The sequence below is a fragment of the Macrosteles quadrilineatus genome, unplaced genomic scaffold (genome assembly GCF_028750875.1).
Source record: "Macrosteles quadrilineatus isolate MER2022 unplaced genomic scaffold, UCM_ALF_1.0 Scaffold_5__1_contigs__length_97177068, whole genome shotgun sequence".
NCBI classification, from domain to species: Eukaryota; Metazoa; Arthropoda; class Insecta; order Hemiptera; family Cicadellidae; genus Macrosteles; species Macrosteles quadrilineatus.
The window spans coordinates 93,808,271-93,828,701 of record NW_026542598.1 but is presented as its reverse complement, the minus strand read 5'-3'; the positions used below and the strand labels follow the sequence as shown (position 1 = coordinate 93,828,701).

Below are 20,431 nucleotides of genomic sequence, written 5' to 3'. Positions count from 1 at the left end.
GGTGTGCTTCCAGCGAGTGGTGGTCGTGTCGTGGCATAGTTGGTAGCGTTTCGGCTTCGGACTGGTGTTCAGGAGGTCTCCAGTACGAAACCAGCAGGGGGCACTATCTTTTTGCCCAAGATTTTACTTTTTAACTAAGAGTTTGATGCATTTATAATTTTATTTATGAACAGAACTTTTCTTTTAATAGTAAAATTTTAGTCGACTTTTATCTCGTATATTTTTTATATTTAAGACAAGTTTGGTTGGTTAGGTTAGGATATGACAGTTTAATTTTATAATAAAAAATTGTAAAATTAATTTTATGATTAAAAATTTATTTTATAATTAAAAGCTTATTTTATAGTAAAAAAAATATCAAATTAATTTCAATTTTTTCAACTTAGTGGTTCTAGCGGCGAACGTCGACACTACAAGATATGATTATAGCTCAGTGGCCATAATCCCTCCCGTGTGCCCCACCGTATGACTGCTAGTGTCTGCTTCAGTGCTTCTGCTATCCATGCCACGTCAGCTGTTGACAGACTCGGGCCCAAGTGGATCGAGGGTTGGCCAGTAGTTTTAGGTTATAGTAACTTTACAATATTTAAGTTAGCCTAGCCAATGTATTATTTTTTATAAAAATTATTTTTTACATATATTCCTACTTTTCCTCCTGTATTGAAATCAGTGATCATGGCCAGTCCCCGAACTAGAAGAGTCCTTCAAGATTTGATGCCTCAATATGACAACTCGGTGAGTCAATTGAAATGACGCTATATTTTAAGCTTATGATAATGATTTAACTTGTTAAATCATATTAAAACATGATCATACATCAATTGATAAAAATACTTCTCTACTGCCGCTTCAAAAGATAGGCCTAGTTGTAGGCCTACCTGACAATCATCAGTATTAAGTTAGGCATATCAATGCAAATTCATAGGCGAAAGATTAGGCCTAAGGCCTAGATCGCCTATTGCCCTTATTTCGATCCAAAATTTGAATTTTATATAGCTTTTTAACATTATTTTTAAAATCATATGGAAGTGTGGTTTTGCGATTGATAAGCACTGTAAGACAATTTTCCTATCATGAGCCAACAAAATAATTTCAGTTCACCAACTTGGAAACAGTACCGGGCCGGGTACAGTTTCTTAACTGGGCTACGCTAATATAGATTGAATCTATCAATTCGATTAGTAAACCTTCATGCGATTTTTTCACCATCAGCAAGTTTGGTTGGTTAGGTTAGGTAATGATAGTTTAATTTTATAATAGATATATTTTTAAATATCGATTATTAATGTTCATATCTTTATTTAGTAGGTACCTACCTAGCTATATTAAACTTAGTGATGCCAATAAAGGGTTATCACAAGTAAAGTAATACTGTACCTTAAATAACTTAGGCTACCGGATGGAACCTCGGTCTTCATGAGATAACCTTGTGATTTTAGATTTGGCAAAGATAGGCCGAAGTGGACAATGTTTTGGTTGTGTTGCAGCTATCCATCTTCAAGTCAAACCCATCTGTCTTCTATTTTGACCAAGTTTTGTTCTCTATATTTTAATGAATGGGCTACCTATGTAATAGGTTTATCAATATAAGTTATCCAAGTAGGCTATAAACAAAATTCCTTACTAATAATTTTCTCTCTTTTAGAAATGTTTTGAGTGTGGAGCCCACAACCCTCAATGGGCATCAGTGACATATGGAATCTGGATTTGTCTGGAATGTTCCGGAAAGCACCGAGGGCTCGGGGTTCATCTGTCTTTTGTTCGATCAATAACAATGGACAAATGGAAGGATATAGAGTTGGAGAAAATGAAGGTACAGTAATTTGAGCTCGGCTTTAGTTAAAAATTGTCAACTAACTCGTGTCAGCTATTGGATCATCTACAAACTCAAGTCCTAAGTACATTAGGTACTTTTGACCTCCGCTAGGCCTATAGGTTTCTGTTGTACATTTTAGACATTATGAGTAGGCCTAACACAGTTTGGATACAAATTAATAGTCATGTGAGGAGAACTTTGTCTTTTTGGCACACCTCCTTTAATACAATCTTGTCGCATGTATCACAATGTAAAACGATTGTAAAAATGGTGTTTGCCGTAAAAATAAATAAACAAGCCGCATAATTAATTGAACAGATGATTAATAATTTTCTGTTATAAAATAAAACTAAATACTATTAGGCCTAGATTTGAAAACATACTTCAACACGTTCATTACCGAATGTCACATTCCTCCGTAACTGAGGGCTGAATAGGCTATAAATTAGGTAGTTGGTAGCTACTGTATTAATGTAATCATTGATAGAAGCAGACTACTGATTGCATTAACTTTACAATTTCAAAATGAGATAATAACTACACCAAGTGTATTTATTAGGCACATTCTTATTCTGAGGTGCATTGGAATGTTATTTAACCTCTAAACGTACATTTAATTTTCAAGGTTGGTGGCAATCGTAGAGCTAGAGATTTTTTCGATGACCAAGATGATTGGGATGACACAATGCCCATCCAGCAACGTTACAACACCAAAGCTGCAGCCCTGTACAGAGACAAGGTAAGAAACTTAAAATAAAAGTGGTCGACTATACTCACCTTTTAATACAAAGTGCATTTTGGCCAGTCTTGGTAGTTCCCAGTTTTGCCGATAGAGTGTAGCAGCTATTGGGGAACATCTCTTGTGATGAAAAATCACAATAACGACGTTCCCCGCCCTCTGATTGTTCAAAATGGCGACGCTCTACATTTGCCGGTCTCTGCTATGAGAGACGCCAGCGCTATGGACAGACTTTCTTTCTTTTCTTTTTCTTTTTTTTCAACGCCAGTGGTATTTTACGAGAGAGTCACGAGAGAATAAATGGACTAACTGGCAAGTGTTTAGTTAATTTGCAGACTCCGCGAGAAACTTCGTTCTCTGCTGCGTTTGCTATTATATTGGCTTTATTGTTATATTACTTTAATTTAAAAAAATCATATTTGACTTTATGGAACATATATTTTTTAGGTAGCCTATATGTAGCGTTACGGTGAATGTCACCCAACATATCTGTTGCGCTGTAAGGGTTAATATATGATGGGAACTATGACATTCTTAGCATAATCCTAAAAAAAACATAACCTATTCAAGTAGGCCTTTAAAAGCAAAATTCTTTAACTTAATATTCTTGTAGTTCTATAGTCGATTAAGTGTTATTTGTCACTAGCCTACTTGTCTTTTCTGAGTGAGTTTCTCAACTGCTAGAGGAGCCCCTCTTTCCACCCTGAGGAATATTCAAATAAGTCCAAACCGCCATGCCACAATGTTTTTTATTGTTGTAAATATTAGTTTTGTATAAATTTGTATATAGTAACTAATTGACGCAATCTATCCGATAATGTCGGTCAACGATGAAGACATCAAGTATCAAGTATTAAGTATGTTCTTTTACCATCGTTCATTGTTATTGATATTAAGTTTGTGTTTGAACATTTATTATTGGGGACAGTTATCATCACAATAATTGGAACATTTCCTTAATGATCTTTTGAACTAGCCTAGTTGACTGTTGCTATATTTGTATACAGTTACACTGCACAGTACATAGTACTCACACACTATTATTAACATTATCAAAAAATGTTATACTTAGGCCTACCGGATATTATGGATTAATGAACCTATGAATTGTTATGAGTTTAACCATCCATGTTGTCTCCATTTTATCTACAGACATTAACTTATTCTCTTTTATCATCAACCTAAATTCCTACCGGCATACTTTTTACATTATTTAACCCCTTAACCGCCGTCTAAGTAGCCTAGTCAAAATCCGCCATTGCCACTTATTTTTGCCGTTTTTTGACGATTTTTACTTGTGATTTAAAAAATTGTACCAGTTGTTTTTTTTTTAAAGAAAATATTTATCAATATTGTTTGTAGACATCTTCAAAAACATTAGGCTAAGCTTTAACAATACTAAAATTTGAGATTGGGGGGGGGGGGGGTTCGGGGGTTTCTTGAGTTAGGCCTATAATAAAAATTAGGCCTACAAAAGTCTACAACTCTAATAAATCATCATCCTCAAGCATGTCACCAGCCATTTCGACTAATATTTACTACTCATTCAACACTATCAAGTAAATAACCACCAAAAATCACAATTATAATGACACGCATAATGTACGTAAGCATTACGTAAGCTTCCGCAAGTACGAGTTTTACTGAAACTACGAACGGAACTGATCGGGACCATTACTGACCTATAATACCACTAAAATCCACCAGATTGCAGCACTAGTCAAGCAGCACTGTCAACAACTTGTTTACGTACGTATATCAGAGATAAGGCGGGAAGTGAGCTGTTAAAAATAAAACACAACAGCTGATTACGTCAACACGAGATAACTCGTGCGTGGCGGTTGCTCTGAAAACTAGTATCGCCCGGCATATCTCGTGCGTGGCGGTTAAGGGGTTAATGCTATAGCCTACCATAGTTTATTTTAAATAGTTGGTTTGAATGCAGTTTAGGAACCCTTTTGTATGCAGTGTCAAAAGCGCTTTCGTCAGTCAGTATCTACATTTCTCTCTGACGGTTTCAGATTGCAACGCTGGCCCAAGGCAAACCCTGGGATGAGGCCAAGGCTTCTGCACAAGTTTACAGCTCTGGTTCATCATCCAGGTAAGATGAAATTGATTATAACCTATGTTAGTCTGCCTTCCTTTTAAAATTACAGACTATTTTAAGGCGCAATATTATTCAAAACCAGTTTTTTGTGAGTAAATTTCACCTCCAGTAAGCTTAATTTTTCTACAGTATTAATGCTACACTAAGCTGGATTGGCATTATACATAAAAGTATCCGTTGATTTCGACGGGTTTCACCTAGTCTATATTATTAACAAATTTGAATTTTTGTGTCAACAAATCGACCCCTAAATATTTATTTTTATAGGCATATTAGGTATCAATTTAAAGCTCTTATCCTCTAGATGTGCCTTTTGTGAGTTTGGATGATATCTCATGAAAGCCCATCCCTACAGGCTTTTAAAACTTCAGAGTTTATGCTGAATTCTGTTGTCAATCATCTGAACTGTTTCAAGTTTAGATAAAAACAGATGACCATAATAATACAATTTTGTTTACTAAGCAGCAACAAAAAGCTGTAATATAGAAAGAGAACTGTCAAAGTAGGATTCTTACAGTTAGCCTATGTGTTTTAATCATTGGCGACAAGCATTCAACAGAAATAAATTGGTATGTGTTTGAAAATTATGCAATGGAATGGACTTTAGACAACACAAATTATTACAAGTTATACACTGCAGAGCATTAAAATGGAAAGATGAGCCTGCTGGAATGAGTCGTTTTGGTGCAAAAGTTTCTTTACCTGTATTAGAAGAGCCGATACAGCTATGAAAGAACTGTACCTTGGAGAAACTGAAGAGTCGTGGCATTTTCAGTTTCAAGATTTTATTTTGTAAGATTTTTTAGTTGGAGATTAAACATATTGTTTAATGTTGAATGGTTTTCGTTTAGTTTTTAATTGTAATTTAATTGCATTGGCATTTTTAATCGTAACATGATTTTTAAACAGCGTGTGATGCAAATGATAATAACTTATTGTTGTGATCGTTGGCGAAGCCACGACGGATAATTATTTGCAAAACCATAACAGAACTAAATACATATACCTCAACAAAAAAAATTAAGTAAACAATAATTAGAAACCTTCAACTATACAGTTGTGTCATGTGTTTTGATTTAGATTGTAATACTCTGTTTATTTCTTATGATGTAGGTATGATGGTTAAACCATCTCAGGCAAAGCCACAGGTACAAGCTAGTTTTACATATTTATAAGTTTTATTTTAAACAATACGATGGTTTAGTGTTTATTGTTGTCAACATAAATATTGAAATCATCTTATGTCAGGTCGCAGCCCCAGCAGAGAACCTCTTCACCGCAGTATGATAACTCTTATGATGGCTCAAGCTACCAGAACATGAACTCTCAGAATTTTAAAGATGAGACGGAAGCGTTCTTCAATCGCAAACAGTCAGAAAATTCCACCAGGCCAGAGTATGTATAAATCTTTTATCCTTGCTGTTATGCCTGTTTTATAAACACAGGCAACATAGCTAACTTCTACAAACCTGCAAAACACAATGTTTTTTTTTTAACACACAAATACTTTGTAGCATTTGGCTATAGTTAATGATCCTTGGTAAGTGATTACTTGTTAGTTAGGCCTAACAATTTTCTGGTTTACAGGCATTGACATAGGCTATTGTTTTTTTCCATAGTTTGAAATTGTGGATAGCCCACTAATCTTTTTCAAATACCCCAAGTGGTTTCATGGCAATTTTTCTAATCCTCTAGATGGCAAAGTATTTTTTGACACAAAACTACTTTTTAGCAAAGACCTAGAACTAATCAATCTTTCTCAAAGTTTCTAGGCTTAGAACTTGAGGAACTAGACATTTAATTTCTCACTATGTATTTATTTTTAAATTTATACTACTCACTACTACCACATTAGGGGGAGCGAGCTGGCGTAGTGGTTAGAGCGCGGGACTTGAGTCCCTGAGGTCCCGGGTTCGATCCCCGCCAAGTCACCAATGGATTTTATCTAAGTGATAATGCCGCAACCCCTAGGTCTAGCCTGAAGTAATGTGAAAAACAATCCCAGGCTCGTGCCTAGTGTGCTAGGACAAAAAATATTTAAAAATAAAAAAACTACCACCACATTGGCCTGTCCATGTCTGATTTGACCTTTTGTTTTCAGCCATGTTCCCCCCAACCAAGGAGGGAAGTACTCAGGGTTTGGTTACACGATGGATCCACCTCCAAAAAGCCAATCTCAAGAGTTTTTCGACACTGCTGTCTCGTCCTTAGCCAGTGTAAGTCCTTTAGTTGTGTAAATGTAATTCTTTAGCTGTCAATTCCCCATAAGGGAAAAGCTAATGACAAGTCTCATGGTAAGACCTAGATCTGGGACAGAGTTTTTTTTTTCATGTTTGTGTTTCCAGTGACCGAAAACAACATTCGTTCAAATTGATGTTGCCTATGTCTCAGCTAGCACGATAATTTGAGTAAAAATCATAATATTTTGATGATGTGTGAAACAAACTTATATAAAAACCTACGTTTATTCAAACCAGTTGGCAAACCAGCATGATATTGGGGTTCCATGGGAATTTTTATGGGTTGAAAATTGGTTTTCCCATTTTCAATCCCCTAAACTAAAAATTTTGAAATTTCATTCCACAGCCATTTTGAAGAGTTTAAAAAATATACAATTTAGTATGTTGAAGAGTTGTATGGTTAATTTCTCACTAAACTCCGTATTTTTTAAAGCGGGAATTTCTCCGGTAATTTTATGGAAATATTGTTGTGAAAGTGAAAAGCCAATTAGGCAAATCAAAATTTGCCTAGTTTGCAAGTTTTTGTTGTTGGCTGTGTTGTATCATTATCATTATTATGATTATGAGGTGGGGATCCCCTTAAGTAAGTTACAAGTGGCATCCCCACCTCATAATCTGTAACCCAAACATAAGTGAAGGATGAACGTAGAATGTTGTGAAATATGAATTACACTTTAAGGGCTAGTGTTATTTAACAGAACAGTGTGGCTGAAGTGAACTTTTTACTGAAATCTCTGGTCCTGAATATAGAAACAGCTGGTTTGTATAAATACCAACTAAACCAATTTTAATTGGCTATCTATATATTGATAGGCAAACATGTTTCTTTAAACCCTTTTTTCTCAGCTTGTGTGCATCGCAGGGAAAATCTACGCATACTGTAAGAAAGATATTTGCCTGTAGATGTGTATAATCATGTTATAAGTTAAAATAGGCTCAAAAAATAAGCACAAAAAATGAATTTAAAATAAAAAAAAAATTAACATGGACCTTATTGGTTGACATTCTGTTGACAAAATAACAACAATATTTAAACAGAAAATCAAAACAAATTGGAGGAATTCCAATCACATGTTTTATTTACAGCGTGGGGTGAATATAGAGAAGTTTGCACAATACATATTTTTGGTCGAGTTTTCAACCACGAGGCAACCACTATAGTTCGGCCTCTTAGAAAACGACCTGCGCGCTAATGTTAAACCAATGCTGGAGGAGGTCGCTTTCTAAGCGGCCGAACTATAGTTCTAATAAATAGAACAACCTAATGTTAGACTGAGTCCATCACTCATTACTCATCAGTCATCATTCGTCTAATTTGTTTAAAAATCAATTCCTGTCTTAAATAGTGATATAAAGATTTGAAATTCAAATGTTGATTATAATATATTACTTGTTAGTAATGGGATCAGGGTTTTAAAACAAGCTTAAATTAATTATTTTTGGCTATCTGTAGCAATTACTAATGTAAAATGGTGTTTGCCGTTGGTGTTCAATAAATAAATAAATAAATTTAAACTGGTGTTGATTAAACCACAGAAAACAACCGCTAATCTTAATTTACATTTGTTCCAGGGATGGTCCCTGTTTTCGACTGGTGCTACCAAACTTGCCACCAAAGCTACAGAGAGCGCCATTAAAGTGGGTGGTATTGCGACTCAAAAGGTAGCTGAAATTGGTGTTAATGTTAATGATAAGGTATGTTTTATTCATTTCATTTTTATTTGTTTACTTGTATATTTATTTTGCTTTTATAGTTTTCATTTAGGCTATGTTATATTGTGTCGTTAGTTTGATGCTTGAGTTGGCCAATTTAATTTGGTAATTTATTTTAGTTACCATCCCAGTCCATCGCCATGTCCAACAGTAGGCCTACTATCAACACTAAAATCTTGATATCTCTCCAAACTTAACTTACAACTCTAATTGTCTGGGAAGAGTGTTTAGTGCTCACCTTCAAATCAGGAAGAGAGTCAAAGAAGGTCACTGTTTTGATACCAAGCGAGATCGTTTCTGGACTCAAATGCCCTTTGTCATTTGGCTAACAGTTAAAGATGCTTTCTTACAAAAGTCCGATGTTGGTAGATCAATACCAGGGTTTGTACCGTTCCCTTGAAAATGCCAATGGTGTAAAAAGAGAGAAAAACACCAAACTTTACGCCTTGAGTCAAGCTGAAGATCTAATTATTTCTGGTATACTGAAACTGGTACTTTTTGGCCTAAATAGTTGTTTTCCTATTTGATTATTCCCTTGTAATATTTCTTGCATTTTCATAGAACATTCATTACCCTTTATCGACTGATGTTTCTGAGTTGAGTTACTTATTTTAATTTTTTCCATAATTTTGTGGCATTTGATTTTTTTTCTCATTTAGTTTGTTTTCTATTTTACTGTAGGTAAAAGAAGGTAAATTGTTGGACGATGTACAGTCACAAGTCTCTAGTTTGGCGAGCAAGGTAAGTTTTTCATTTTTATATTTATTTTAGAAGTTTGCAAATTTAGTACCTTACCACATTATATTAATTAACATTTTCAATCAAGATAGCAAACATAACACATTTTTTACGTGCTTGAGAAGCAACGCATTCTTGAACTTGAATAGAGATTTACAACACGTAAATTGCTAAGATACCAATTTGGCGCCTTCCATTTGGATTTTAAAATCATTTGCCTGTCATATTTGGAACTCCTAGGTGTTTGTGCATAGTCAGTTAGAAGATTCCCGAAGCAATGAAAGTTTATACTCTGACTCTTCTAAAATACAGTAGAGGTTTTGTTGCTGTTTAGGGGGCATTACCAATACTGTAGTTGATTTGTCAGAAACACTGAACTATTGAATGACAATGTTGTACAACTTCTCACTAGACACTTGCTGTGTAAACTAGATTTGTTGAGTCTACTATGTAACAGTTTAACTTGTAGGGTATTATATTATTTTTAATTTAAATGAAACTGAAATGCACCAATCACTAGAATGTATTGGTTTTAAATATCACCACACAGTTCATTGTTATCTAAATTTGATACTTGAACAATGAAAACATTAATTGTACGCTACCATTCCAACTATAAAGATTGTGTGGTTTTTCTCAATTATTTTTCTCATTTCCAAAATAACATATGTTGATTACTAACTTGTAGTCATGTCGTTGGTCCAGTTTGTCGAGTTAACCTCTGATCGACCCACCGAAGCATGCAGCATGACAGTAAGATTAAACATGAAAATGTATAATTTAACACACACACACTTGCTTTGCACTTGAGATGTCATAAAAAGAATCAAGAACTTCAACTAATACTTTTATAGGGTTATGATTTTTAAATTGATTTACATAACTCACCCTGCAGTTTGAAATAAATGTTTGATTTTATCACTATTTAATCCAGGTGTTAACATAAAATTAATATTGGGTGTAACAAATTGGTGTTTTTTTTTAGTGGACCCACTTTTTAACCTCCTATTTAAGGACCATTTAAAATTCCAGCTTTACTATTCCACAGTAATTGAACATAGCTATGTATGGGAATGCATTGGAATTTGGAAATATAAATAGTACATTGGATACTGCAACTGCAGTAGACTCCCTCTAGTTCGGCCACCTCGGGACCTCGGGGCCACTGGCTTACAAAAACGGCCGGACTAACCGGATGCAGTAGAACCTCAATTATCCGGGGTAATGGGAGGGGAGGCCACGGATAACTGAAAACCACGGTTAATCCAACATGGCATAAACATATACCCATAAAACACCTAATACTGTATAAAATGGACGTTAATATGACAATTAATTTGCAATTTTACATTATCAAAATACAAATAATAGTATTGCGCAATTGTCATATGTTAAGTCATTAACCTTGGTTCAGTAATAAAAACTAACTGTTACGATTAAAATCACGCTTATTCAAGCAAAACAAAAACTACACAACACTGTACGTACAGCAATAAATCACGTAAAGAACAGAACAATAGAAAGTCTATACTGCAAGCTACTGCTACCGTAGTCAGCAAAGGCTACTATTACATGTTGTTTCAGAACATAAGAATGTCGATAAAAACATTAGATAGACTAACTCATAAAACAGCATAAAATCATAGTACTCAGTCTTAAAGATAATCACGACAGTCGTAAAATACGTAGTGATAAAGATTTAACAATGGATGATGAAAACACCGCTTATTGTTTCTTCTTTGTTCTTCTATTCTTTCTTTAGTTTCTCTTTATCCAAATATTAAACAAGTTGCCATGGTTACTAATCACCCAATCACAAACTGTTGTGAGATAGCAAGCGCACAGCAGATAGTTGTGTAAAGAGCAGATGATTGTCAGTGCAAGCGGATAGCTTGACCTTGAAGCTAATAAAGGCTATTTCTTTGTTTTGCTTGAATTTATTTTTGTGAAATAAACCGAGGCGTTTCAAAAACAATAATAGGGGAACGTACCACATAAAAAAGTTGTTCGAAATATATAATTACTAGCTGTACCCACGGGCTTTGCCCCGTTTAACTTCATAAACTATTCGCATGGCTCATAATAACGTTCTGGTTGAAGTTTGTTCGCTACGCTCACTCACCTTTAGGTTTGAGCTCGTTCGCTACGCTCACTCACCTTTAGGTTTGAAGCCCGACCAGAATAAAAACTACTTAGTTTTCCTATTTAATGCCCAAAGAATCGGTGTATTGAATTTCAGCCTCCTAGGTAAATGGGAAGTGGGAGAATTAGTGATGAGTGAGTGAGTGAGTCAGTCAGTCAGTGAGGGCTTTGCCTTTTATATATTTAGATGCCTATACACTGCATTTCAACATATCAGACTGAAGAAAAACTATTTAAAAAATGTTCTTGATACTTTTGAGGTTATGTAACAGAGGTAATATGCAACAATTCACCCATAGACACCGTCAACTAAACTGACATAAATTGTTTACTTTTATGGCCGGAAACTAAACATTCAAGTTGAATCCTGTCGAAGGTCATTCGCTCGTGACGATATGACTTGTCCCCCTGAGACCAGGCCGGACCATCCGGTGGCCGATCCAACCAAAGCCGAACTAGACATAGTCTACTGTACTTTTAGTGTAAAATTTGATGTCTACAGTATATTAGTGTGTTTTTTTTTAATGTCCACAAACTATTAGACTTAAACAAATTCACGCTAAAAAGATTCTCAGGCATATTTCTTAAAATAGCTTAACCACACTTACTTTTTTACCATTTAACACGTTCGCTTCTGACCGCTAGATGCCGGGACGGCGCCAGGAGCTGAAGTAAACGCTCGCCGCTGCGTGACATTGCCCCCAATACACTGAATTACAGTAAAAACAACAGTAGTTATACTGGATGGCAATGTTCTGCAATAAAACTGGCTTTGGATGTAGTACTAAGTGATTCTGATAGATAGCAGCACTACCCAGGTTACAGTCGATAAAGTAGTGTCGCTATCTAGCAGGAAAGAGATGGAACAAAGCCCTGTTCCAAACGACCCTGGTGGTGATTTTGGGAAACTATATTTTTTATTGTCAGAAAAGTACGTCCCCACAAGCTGCAAAGAAATATAGGATGCTTGCGACGAGCTGGCTTATCCATGGCAACGTTAAACAACAATGAACGGTGACGTTCCGGAACGTTCCTAGCTCCTGGCGCCGTGGCCCGGCTGACGCTCAAATGTCCGTAGCATTGAACGTGTTAATTGAATAAAACACCTCGGAATTAATAACTCAACAAAATATTTAAGCTCAAAGTTATCATAGGAAAACATTATGAAATTAAAATTTAAACTGGCAAAAAACCCGGGTTTTAAATAAAATAAAATCAAAATATCAACTATTCCGCAAAAAAAAAAAAAAAAACAGAAATATTCCATCATATTTATGTTTTCTGAAAAAATATTTATGATATTATTTAGCTTTCTAAATTATATAAAATTTTCTGGAAAAACTTTTTAAAGAAAAAAAAATAATAAGTATAAACTGGTTTTTAAGCAAAATTATCCCCCTCAAAGGAGAATTTACTCCTGTGTGTGAGATAGAGTCGTTAAATACATGTTTATGTTCACATATTAGATAATTTCCATGTTTAATCCAGTGTTAAAACATGGCCACCGTGGTGTGGCTTAGCACGTCGTGTGTAAACAAGACGTTAAACAGGGACAAGTTTATTTAAAAAAATGTTTAACATAGTAAAACTAACTAACACACTAAAAAAATATTTCTAATTTATGTGAGTGAAATCAAAACTTTTGCAGTACCGATACTCAGTACTTAAAAAAAAAACACATAACCCTTTTTTAAAGGGGGTTAGGTTAAAAAATAAGTAATGTAAACATATTTCATCTGTACTGGTACTTCAACGTGACTAAGTAGTACGCACAATATTTTTATCTTATGAAGTTGTATGACAGGTTGAGAATCTCTTCTATTGTTGACAGGTCAGTGAGATGGGACGCAGAGGTTGGCAAGATCTGTCAGGTACCAACACGCCAGCGCCTCCCCCACAGTCTGCGTCAGCTGATAACTTTCCTAGCTACTCCAACTACTCTTCTGAAAAGTCGTCGCTTCTTGTCGACGGAAACTTAAAGCAAAGGTAAGGTTAAGGTTTTGTATGCAAAATATATTTTAACTTTTACAAAAACCGTAAAGCTCACACCTATCTAACGATAAATTAAAAGTCTTGATGAGAAATTTACTGAAAAACTATTGGTTTTTGTTTTTTTGCCAAACGGGAGCCTCTCATATTTATTTTAAGAATAGTATATTTCAAAAAAAAATTACTCTTTTTGACCCGTGGTCAAGTTTTACAATCGAGGCGAAGTCAAGGTCGAGAAATGAGCGAGGGCTAAAAGACACTTTTTGCCCGTTTGGTGAACTATATTTTTCGTCATATTGCATCATTAATTAACAAAATAAGCTAGAAAACTAAATAACTTGTATGTAATTGTAATGATAACCTCTCAAAACGACTTCCAGCTTGTTTTCAATTCTGCTAATACAAATAAGCAGCTATTTAGTAAGTGATTCAACCATCTCGTCTATTACGATTGTTTTACAGTACATTATCCAATATAGATATGTCGAGCGATCGACAATAATAGTCTAACACCTTACCTAATAAATCAAACAATAAATAATTTCAACTGATGTGATTGCTACAATCAAAATTTACTGTGAAACTGTTTACAACAGCTAATTTTACTTACTGATTTTTTTAAGTAAAAATGCTACTTAAGATCCGCAATGCATGCATAAAAACAGCTGTTATTGCTGCAGTATGATGACAAAAGCAAGTTGTATCCGTCTAGAAATAAACTTATAATTAATTTTGAGTCTGGTACCGATGATAAAATTGAAGATATACTACTAATGCAAAAAAAAAGCTATTTTTAAAAACCAAACTGAAACCCAACGAATAAAATAAGAACTCACATTTTATTGTGTTCAGTTGTCATTACGAGTGAGTTTGGTTGTTGTATTAATAGTCAAAGGTAGGGCAAGTAAAACTTATAGAAATCAGCTGTTTTTTTAACTAATTTTTAAGAGAACAAAATGCCACATTAAATGTAGGAGAGGTTTTATCTTGGCTTGTAAGTTTTTCTTTAACACCTTTTTCAATATCACAACAAACACTAGTTGCAGAATAAACTAATATACGTAAGTACTTTCTTCCATGAAATAAAGGTTATGACTGATAGCCTAATTATTCATGAAATACCCAGTGACATTCAGTTAGGCTATCTTGTGTTTGCACCCGAGTCAATCTGTTGAATGATGAATTAATTATGTTTCAGAAACCAAAGCGGAGGATCTCAAGGAGATTGGGGCGGAAATTGGAACGAAGCAAGTAACGAAAGAAAAAGAAACTCCGTTCCACCTGACACCGACTCATACAGGAGACGGACAAAAGAAGATGAGATATGGGATGAAATCAATAACTAGTGAGAAAAAGAATTGTTGTTGCGTAAGAATTTTAGTCTTCTAGTTAATCATTTTAAGAGAAGATATTTCCTACAGCCAGTATCGAGACTAAAAAACATTAACATTCGATTCAGTATTTAACTTTTGCATTGTTTTCAGTTGTATTGATGTGGTATGTTCTTGTAGCGAAATATCTCAACTGTCATTTTACATTAAAGAATTAATTTTCATGTTTAAGACAAGAAATGTGTTTGTATAATAGAATACAACTTATTTTTTCAACAAAAATTGATCAAATTCTCTGCTGTTTATAAAACTTAAATGCAGAATTTTATCTCTTGCTGAATCGTGGCACAATTTAAAAACTTCTGTTTTCATGAATTTTTAGTGTTCTTTTAGGAAGTTTGAGACATCTTTTTATGTGAAAATAATGAAAAGTATTTGTCAATTTTATTGCTTACGAATACTGCAACTGGACAAAATGTTGTCAATAAGGTATGTTAAAATCAATTATACTGTTGGACTTCCATTTGTGATGGTTAAAAAGCATGATTGTTAATTTTTATTTCAACCAAACTAAGGTATTTTAAAACTAAGCCTTATATGATAACAGCTGTATCCATGCAAAGGCATTTAGGCACCACTGTAAACAAACCCAAGAAACATGCATTCCAGATAAGCTAATAATAAAATATTATTTTTATTTATCTTCAACCTGAGTTTATTGACTTGCTATGTTTATTATTTATTTATTTTCAACTCTTAATTCGAACTATAATTTATGTTTTCTGTGTATATGTGTGTTATATATAGGCTAACATTAAACAACATACAAGGTTTCTTTCAAAATTCCCAATGAAAGTAGGCAATAGGATGGCCGTTATTAATAATCAATGTGTAAATGCGGAGTAGAATGGCAGAATAAAATGTTTTGAGAAATATTCAAAATGTGGTCATAAATTATTTTTATGTAGGCCTACGAGTGATTTTTATTCTTGAGATAATTCTGAAAGATTATTTATCTCTGTAAAACAGATCTAGTATCATTACCGTTGAGAACTTTGATAAGCACAACAAGAAACGTTTATTGTACAGTTCTAAAGACTAAAAACGTGTACTATCAATTAATGGTTAAATAGTTATATTCATCTTGTATATTACATTGTTTCTTAGAATATTTAGAATAACTGTTCATATAAATACATGAGTGTCAGAAGTTACACATTAAGTATCCTGTGTACAGAATATTCTTGGTTATTCATAAGGAAATTTTCCACTTGTATTATTGTTTTTCCATTCTATCACTGCAGTAAAATTCAAATTCCTTTCTATGACACTGTGATATTATTGTACTTGATTTAATAGAGCTACATGTTTTTTTCTTTGTATGTTTTAAAGAAGTTATTTTACACATTTATTGTATTTTAGTGATGGTACAATATATAAATTCTATGAATCTAAAAATGTTAAATAAAGTTATTTTCAGAAAAAAGTGTATATAAATCATTTTACCTAGCATGAAACCAATTTAGATATGTTGTAAAACATCTCTTCTACTAGGCAGAACATGGTAAGTACTTAAGTTGGCTAACCAACCATATTCATACTTCTAGTAGGCTTCACAAAAAATTGGACCGATGTTCATCTAAGAATACTAATTAAGTCAGCAATGGTGATGTAAACTCTATTCCTAATACAAAAATAAACCATTTGCTTTTTCGATCCAATCATGCAGGCAGAAATCTTATTGGTTGAGTCAACAATGATGGCTGCTATTCTATTCTAGCCCCCTGATACAAAAATCCACCATTTGCTCTTTTGAGCCAATCAAGAAGGCAGAAAATATTAGAAATCTGATTGGTTGAGTTAAACAACCAATGAACAATGATGGCTGCTATTCTATTCTAGCCCCCTGATACAAAAATCCACCATTTGCTCTTTTGAGCCAATCAAGAAGGCAGAAAATATTAGAAATCTGATTGGTTGAGTTAAACAACCAATGAACAATGATGGCTGCTATTCTATTCTAGCCTCCTGATACCAAAATCCTCATTTGCTCTTTTGAGCCAATCAAGGTGGCAGACAAAATTATAAATCTAGCTCGAGTCAACAATAATGAATCCTACTCTATTCTGGCCTCCGGATACGAAATCGACCACTTTTAACCAAAATGGCAATTTTTTGTTTTGAGGATACCAGGGTGGCAGAACTTGGTAGGAACCTTGCTAGTCGAGTCAGCAATAATGGCTCCTACTCTATTCTGGCCTCCGGATACGAAATTGGCCACTTTTCACCAAAATGGCAATTTTTTGTTTTGAGGATGCCAGGGTGGCAGAACTTGGTAGGAACCTTGCTGGTCGAGTCAGCAATAATGGCTCCTACTCTATTCTGGCCTCCGGATACGAAATTGGCCACTTTTCACCAAAATGGCAATTTTATGTTTTGAGGCTACCAGGGTGGCAGAACTTGGTAGGAACATTACTATCCGAGTCAACAATTATGACTGCTTCTCTATTCTAGCCACCAAAATCCGCCATTTGCTTTTTTAAGCCAATCAAGAGGGTGGATATATTAGAATTATTCTTACTGGTTGAGACAACACCAAAATCCGCCATTTGCTTTTTGAGCCAATCAAGAAGGTGGATATATTAGAATTCTTACTGGTTGAGACAGCATTGGGCTGCAAGTGGATTTCCACCCTCCTGATAACGAAATTCACCATTTGCTTTCTTGAGCCAATCAATGTGTCTGGAAATATAAAATCTTACTGGTTGAGTCAACAATGGCTGATACTCAGTTTTTGCCCCTGATAAGAAAATCGCCATTTGCAATTTTGTGTAAGAGGACCAGGTTGGCAGAACTGGAGTAGAAACCATATTTGTTGAGTCAACCATGATGGGGGTACAAATAAAATAAACATGATATTTTTATTACACTTTTATTTTATAGTAACAAGTTACATAGTACATACAAATATTATATTAATATTTTGAGTTATTTACATATTTTATAAAACTATTACAAGGTAGTGATCACAATTTATTTTAGTACGATGGAATGATTTCTACAGTGATATGACTGCCATGCCTGTAGTACATTACTAAGTACCGGTAACTTGCATCTTATCTTTGGCTTACAATCTGCAAAGCTGGCAGCGGAGTACAAATTAAAGTAAAAAAAACCACATAAGTTGTGCGCTGATTCGACTAACCACTCAAAAAGAGGATTTAAAATAAACAACTAAATTTCACACAACATTAAAAATAATCAAACTTTAATATTTACAATCTAAATCTCGCTGAATATAAGGGTCGTTTTTTAAGTAGGCCTATGTGCGGTTTTTGCATATGGATCCGTAGTTTGTGAACAAGGCAATGAAGTTCCTCTCTGTATACTGGTACAAGAGGTCGTCCAGTGGTCGAAACTCGACCAAAAATATGTAATGTACTCACTTCTCTATTTTCACCCCACACTGTAAATAAAACATGTGATTGGAGTTTCATCCATTTGTTTTGATTTTCTGTTTATATTTCGTTGTTATTTCGTCACCAGCATGGCAACGCATGAGGTCCATGTTAATTTTTTCAAATGTTTAAACTCATTTTTCGTGCTTATCTTTGAACCTATTTAAATTTATAAAGGGATTCTGCACACCTACAGGAAAATTGCTTTCTAACGGTATGCGCAGATTTACCCCACGATGCCCACAGGCTGAGAAAAAAGGTTTTAAAGAAACATGCTTGCCTATTAATATATAGATAGATAGTTTGTGAACAGAATATAATCATAGCAGATTTGTAGGTGACGTGTACGCTTCGCTGTGTGTTCAGGATTTTTTTTTTATATTGAATCTCACCACAAAAAAAAAACCAGACTAATAATTTTGTTTGTTTGGCAAGATAAAGTCAATGATACTTTTTATATTGACCACAACAGAAATATTTGATGCCAACATCGCCAGATGATGAAAGGTCCCCAGTGCAAAGAAAGAGCGTCAAGTGCGTAAATGGGTTAGGATTTAGGAAGTTAAAAAATTCCTTCTGAAATTGACATTTTCACTGCCACTTTTGAACTCCCTTACCCATTTCTGCACTTCACTCATTGCACTGTGACCATCACCCATCAGTCATCTGGTGGTGAATATCGGCATCATATATGTTTGCTGTAGTCAAAATCACGTATTATTGACCTTATCGTGAATGCAGCGGGATATTCAATAATATTTAAACAATCTTAAACCACAGCGAAGCGTACACGTCACCTACAGAGCTGCAAATGGTTCCATTCTGTTATTAAATTATGACAGTATACAGCAAGGAGCCTTGGTGTAGCGTAAATTTAATAATTGTAAATAAATAATTGTATACCCAAAAACGGCCCTTATTTATAAAACAACCCTCGTATCAATAATTTTGGTTTGGATTGGGATGGGTGGTGATTTAAAAATCACATTTCTTTTAAACAGATTAGAAAACTAATATTAAAACACTATCACCACTGCTACATTGCTTAAGGACAGCGAAAAAACAGTTCATGATAAATTATTACTGTATTACTAATCATATTGTGATATCTTTAGTAAGAAATTAAATTATTAGGCCATAAGCATAAGTCATTCAATCAATAATTTAAACTCACTTACGTTTAACTACAACAAAATTAATGGACCAAAATACCAAAATAATCAGTTAAAATAATCTTTAATACAGTGATATACCTGCTCGATCTTGTAAAATGTGTACATTATTGCACTTAATTATCAGCACTAAAACTGGTCGGCATGATTCTAAATAATTTCATATTCACTGACATTGTTTAACAAAATATTTTAACCCCACTATTTTTTTACTGAAAATGTTTGGTCAAGGTCAAGGTTAACGCAGTTTCCTGTCATAATATATTTTGTATTAAGGTGTTGGCCTTACCTAACCTAGCCAAACTTACACAATAAAATGATAAGTGGCATTGAGATAATTGAAAAGTATAATATATCTTTTATCTGTTACATGCTAGACAGAACAAATTATTAAAAAGGTGCGGATCGATTCATTTAAGGGGTATTTATAACAAATGTGTGATATTGACAAAAGGGTTTTGTGCACATTGTTTATATTGTATTAATCAATGTAGGAACTGAAAAGGCAGTTGTATATATAATTTTTTCATTAACACTACACTTATGATACAACAATTCTGATTTGTAAGATGTATAATAATTTATTTCACCAAACCGGAGTCATGATTTTTTTTATATTCAAAAAGCGAGTGTCTTTACTAATAACTACAGTAGACTCTCACTCATCCGGATCAGCTTTGTCTGGCCACCTGCTAGTACGGATCGGCAATCGTGAATTTTTTTTAGCGGCACAGTATTATAAAATAAAAACTTAACTAACTTTACGTTTCAACGCCTTCATTTATTGTGCGAGCAAGCCAACATCACATTAATGGCATACATTTTGCGGGAATTCTCATTGTACCTAACTTGTTTTAGACACTCCTGTTTGTATTAGCACGTGTTTTAACAAAACTGCTCGACGTAACGGCAAAATTTACGAATATCTGCTCGACTCTCAATAGTCCTGATTTTTTTGCAATCCGGACCACATTAGTCTGGATGAG

At 34.3% G+C, this 20,431-nt stretch overlaps 1 protein-coding gene across 4 annotated transcripts; it reads left to right on the top strand.

Moving 5' to 3' along the window:
* The first annotated feature begins 524 nt into the window (after positions 1-524).
* Positions 525-15,513, top strand: LOC128995207 (ADP-ribosylation factor GTPase-activating protein 1-like). Of its 4 annotated transcripts, XM_054420144.1 has the most exons (11): positions 525-735; positions 1,646-1,813; positions 2,442-2,555; positions 4,577-4,656; positions 5,911-6,057; positions 6,764-6,878; positions 8,475-8,597; positions 9,297-9,356; positions 10,059-10,106; positions 13,327-13,481; positions 14,683-15,513. In XM_054420144.1, exons 1-11 carry the CDS (start codon positions 676-678, stop codon positions 14,828-14,830), a joined length of 1,218 nt encoding a protein of 405 aa, XP_054276119.1. In that variant the 5' UTR covers positions 525-675; the 3' UTR covers positions 14,831-15,513. The 4 variants fall into 4 exon arrangements, with proteins under 4 accessions (XP_054276119.1, XP_054276120.1, XP_054276122.1 ...); XM_054420145.1 differs by lacking the exon at positions 10,059-10,106; XM_054420147.1 differs by lacking the exons at positions 9,297-9,356; positions 10,059-10,106 and having other exon boundaries at positions 8,475-8,564.
* Positions 15,514-20,431: the final 4,918 nt, after the last annotated feature.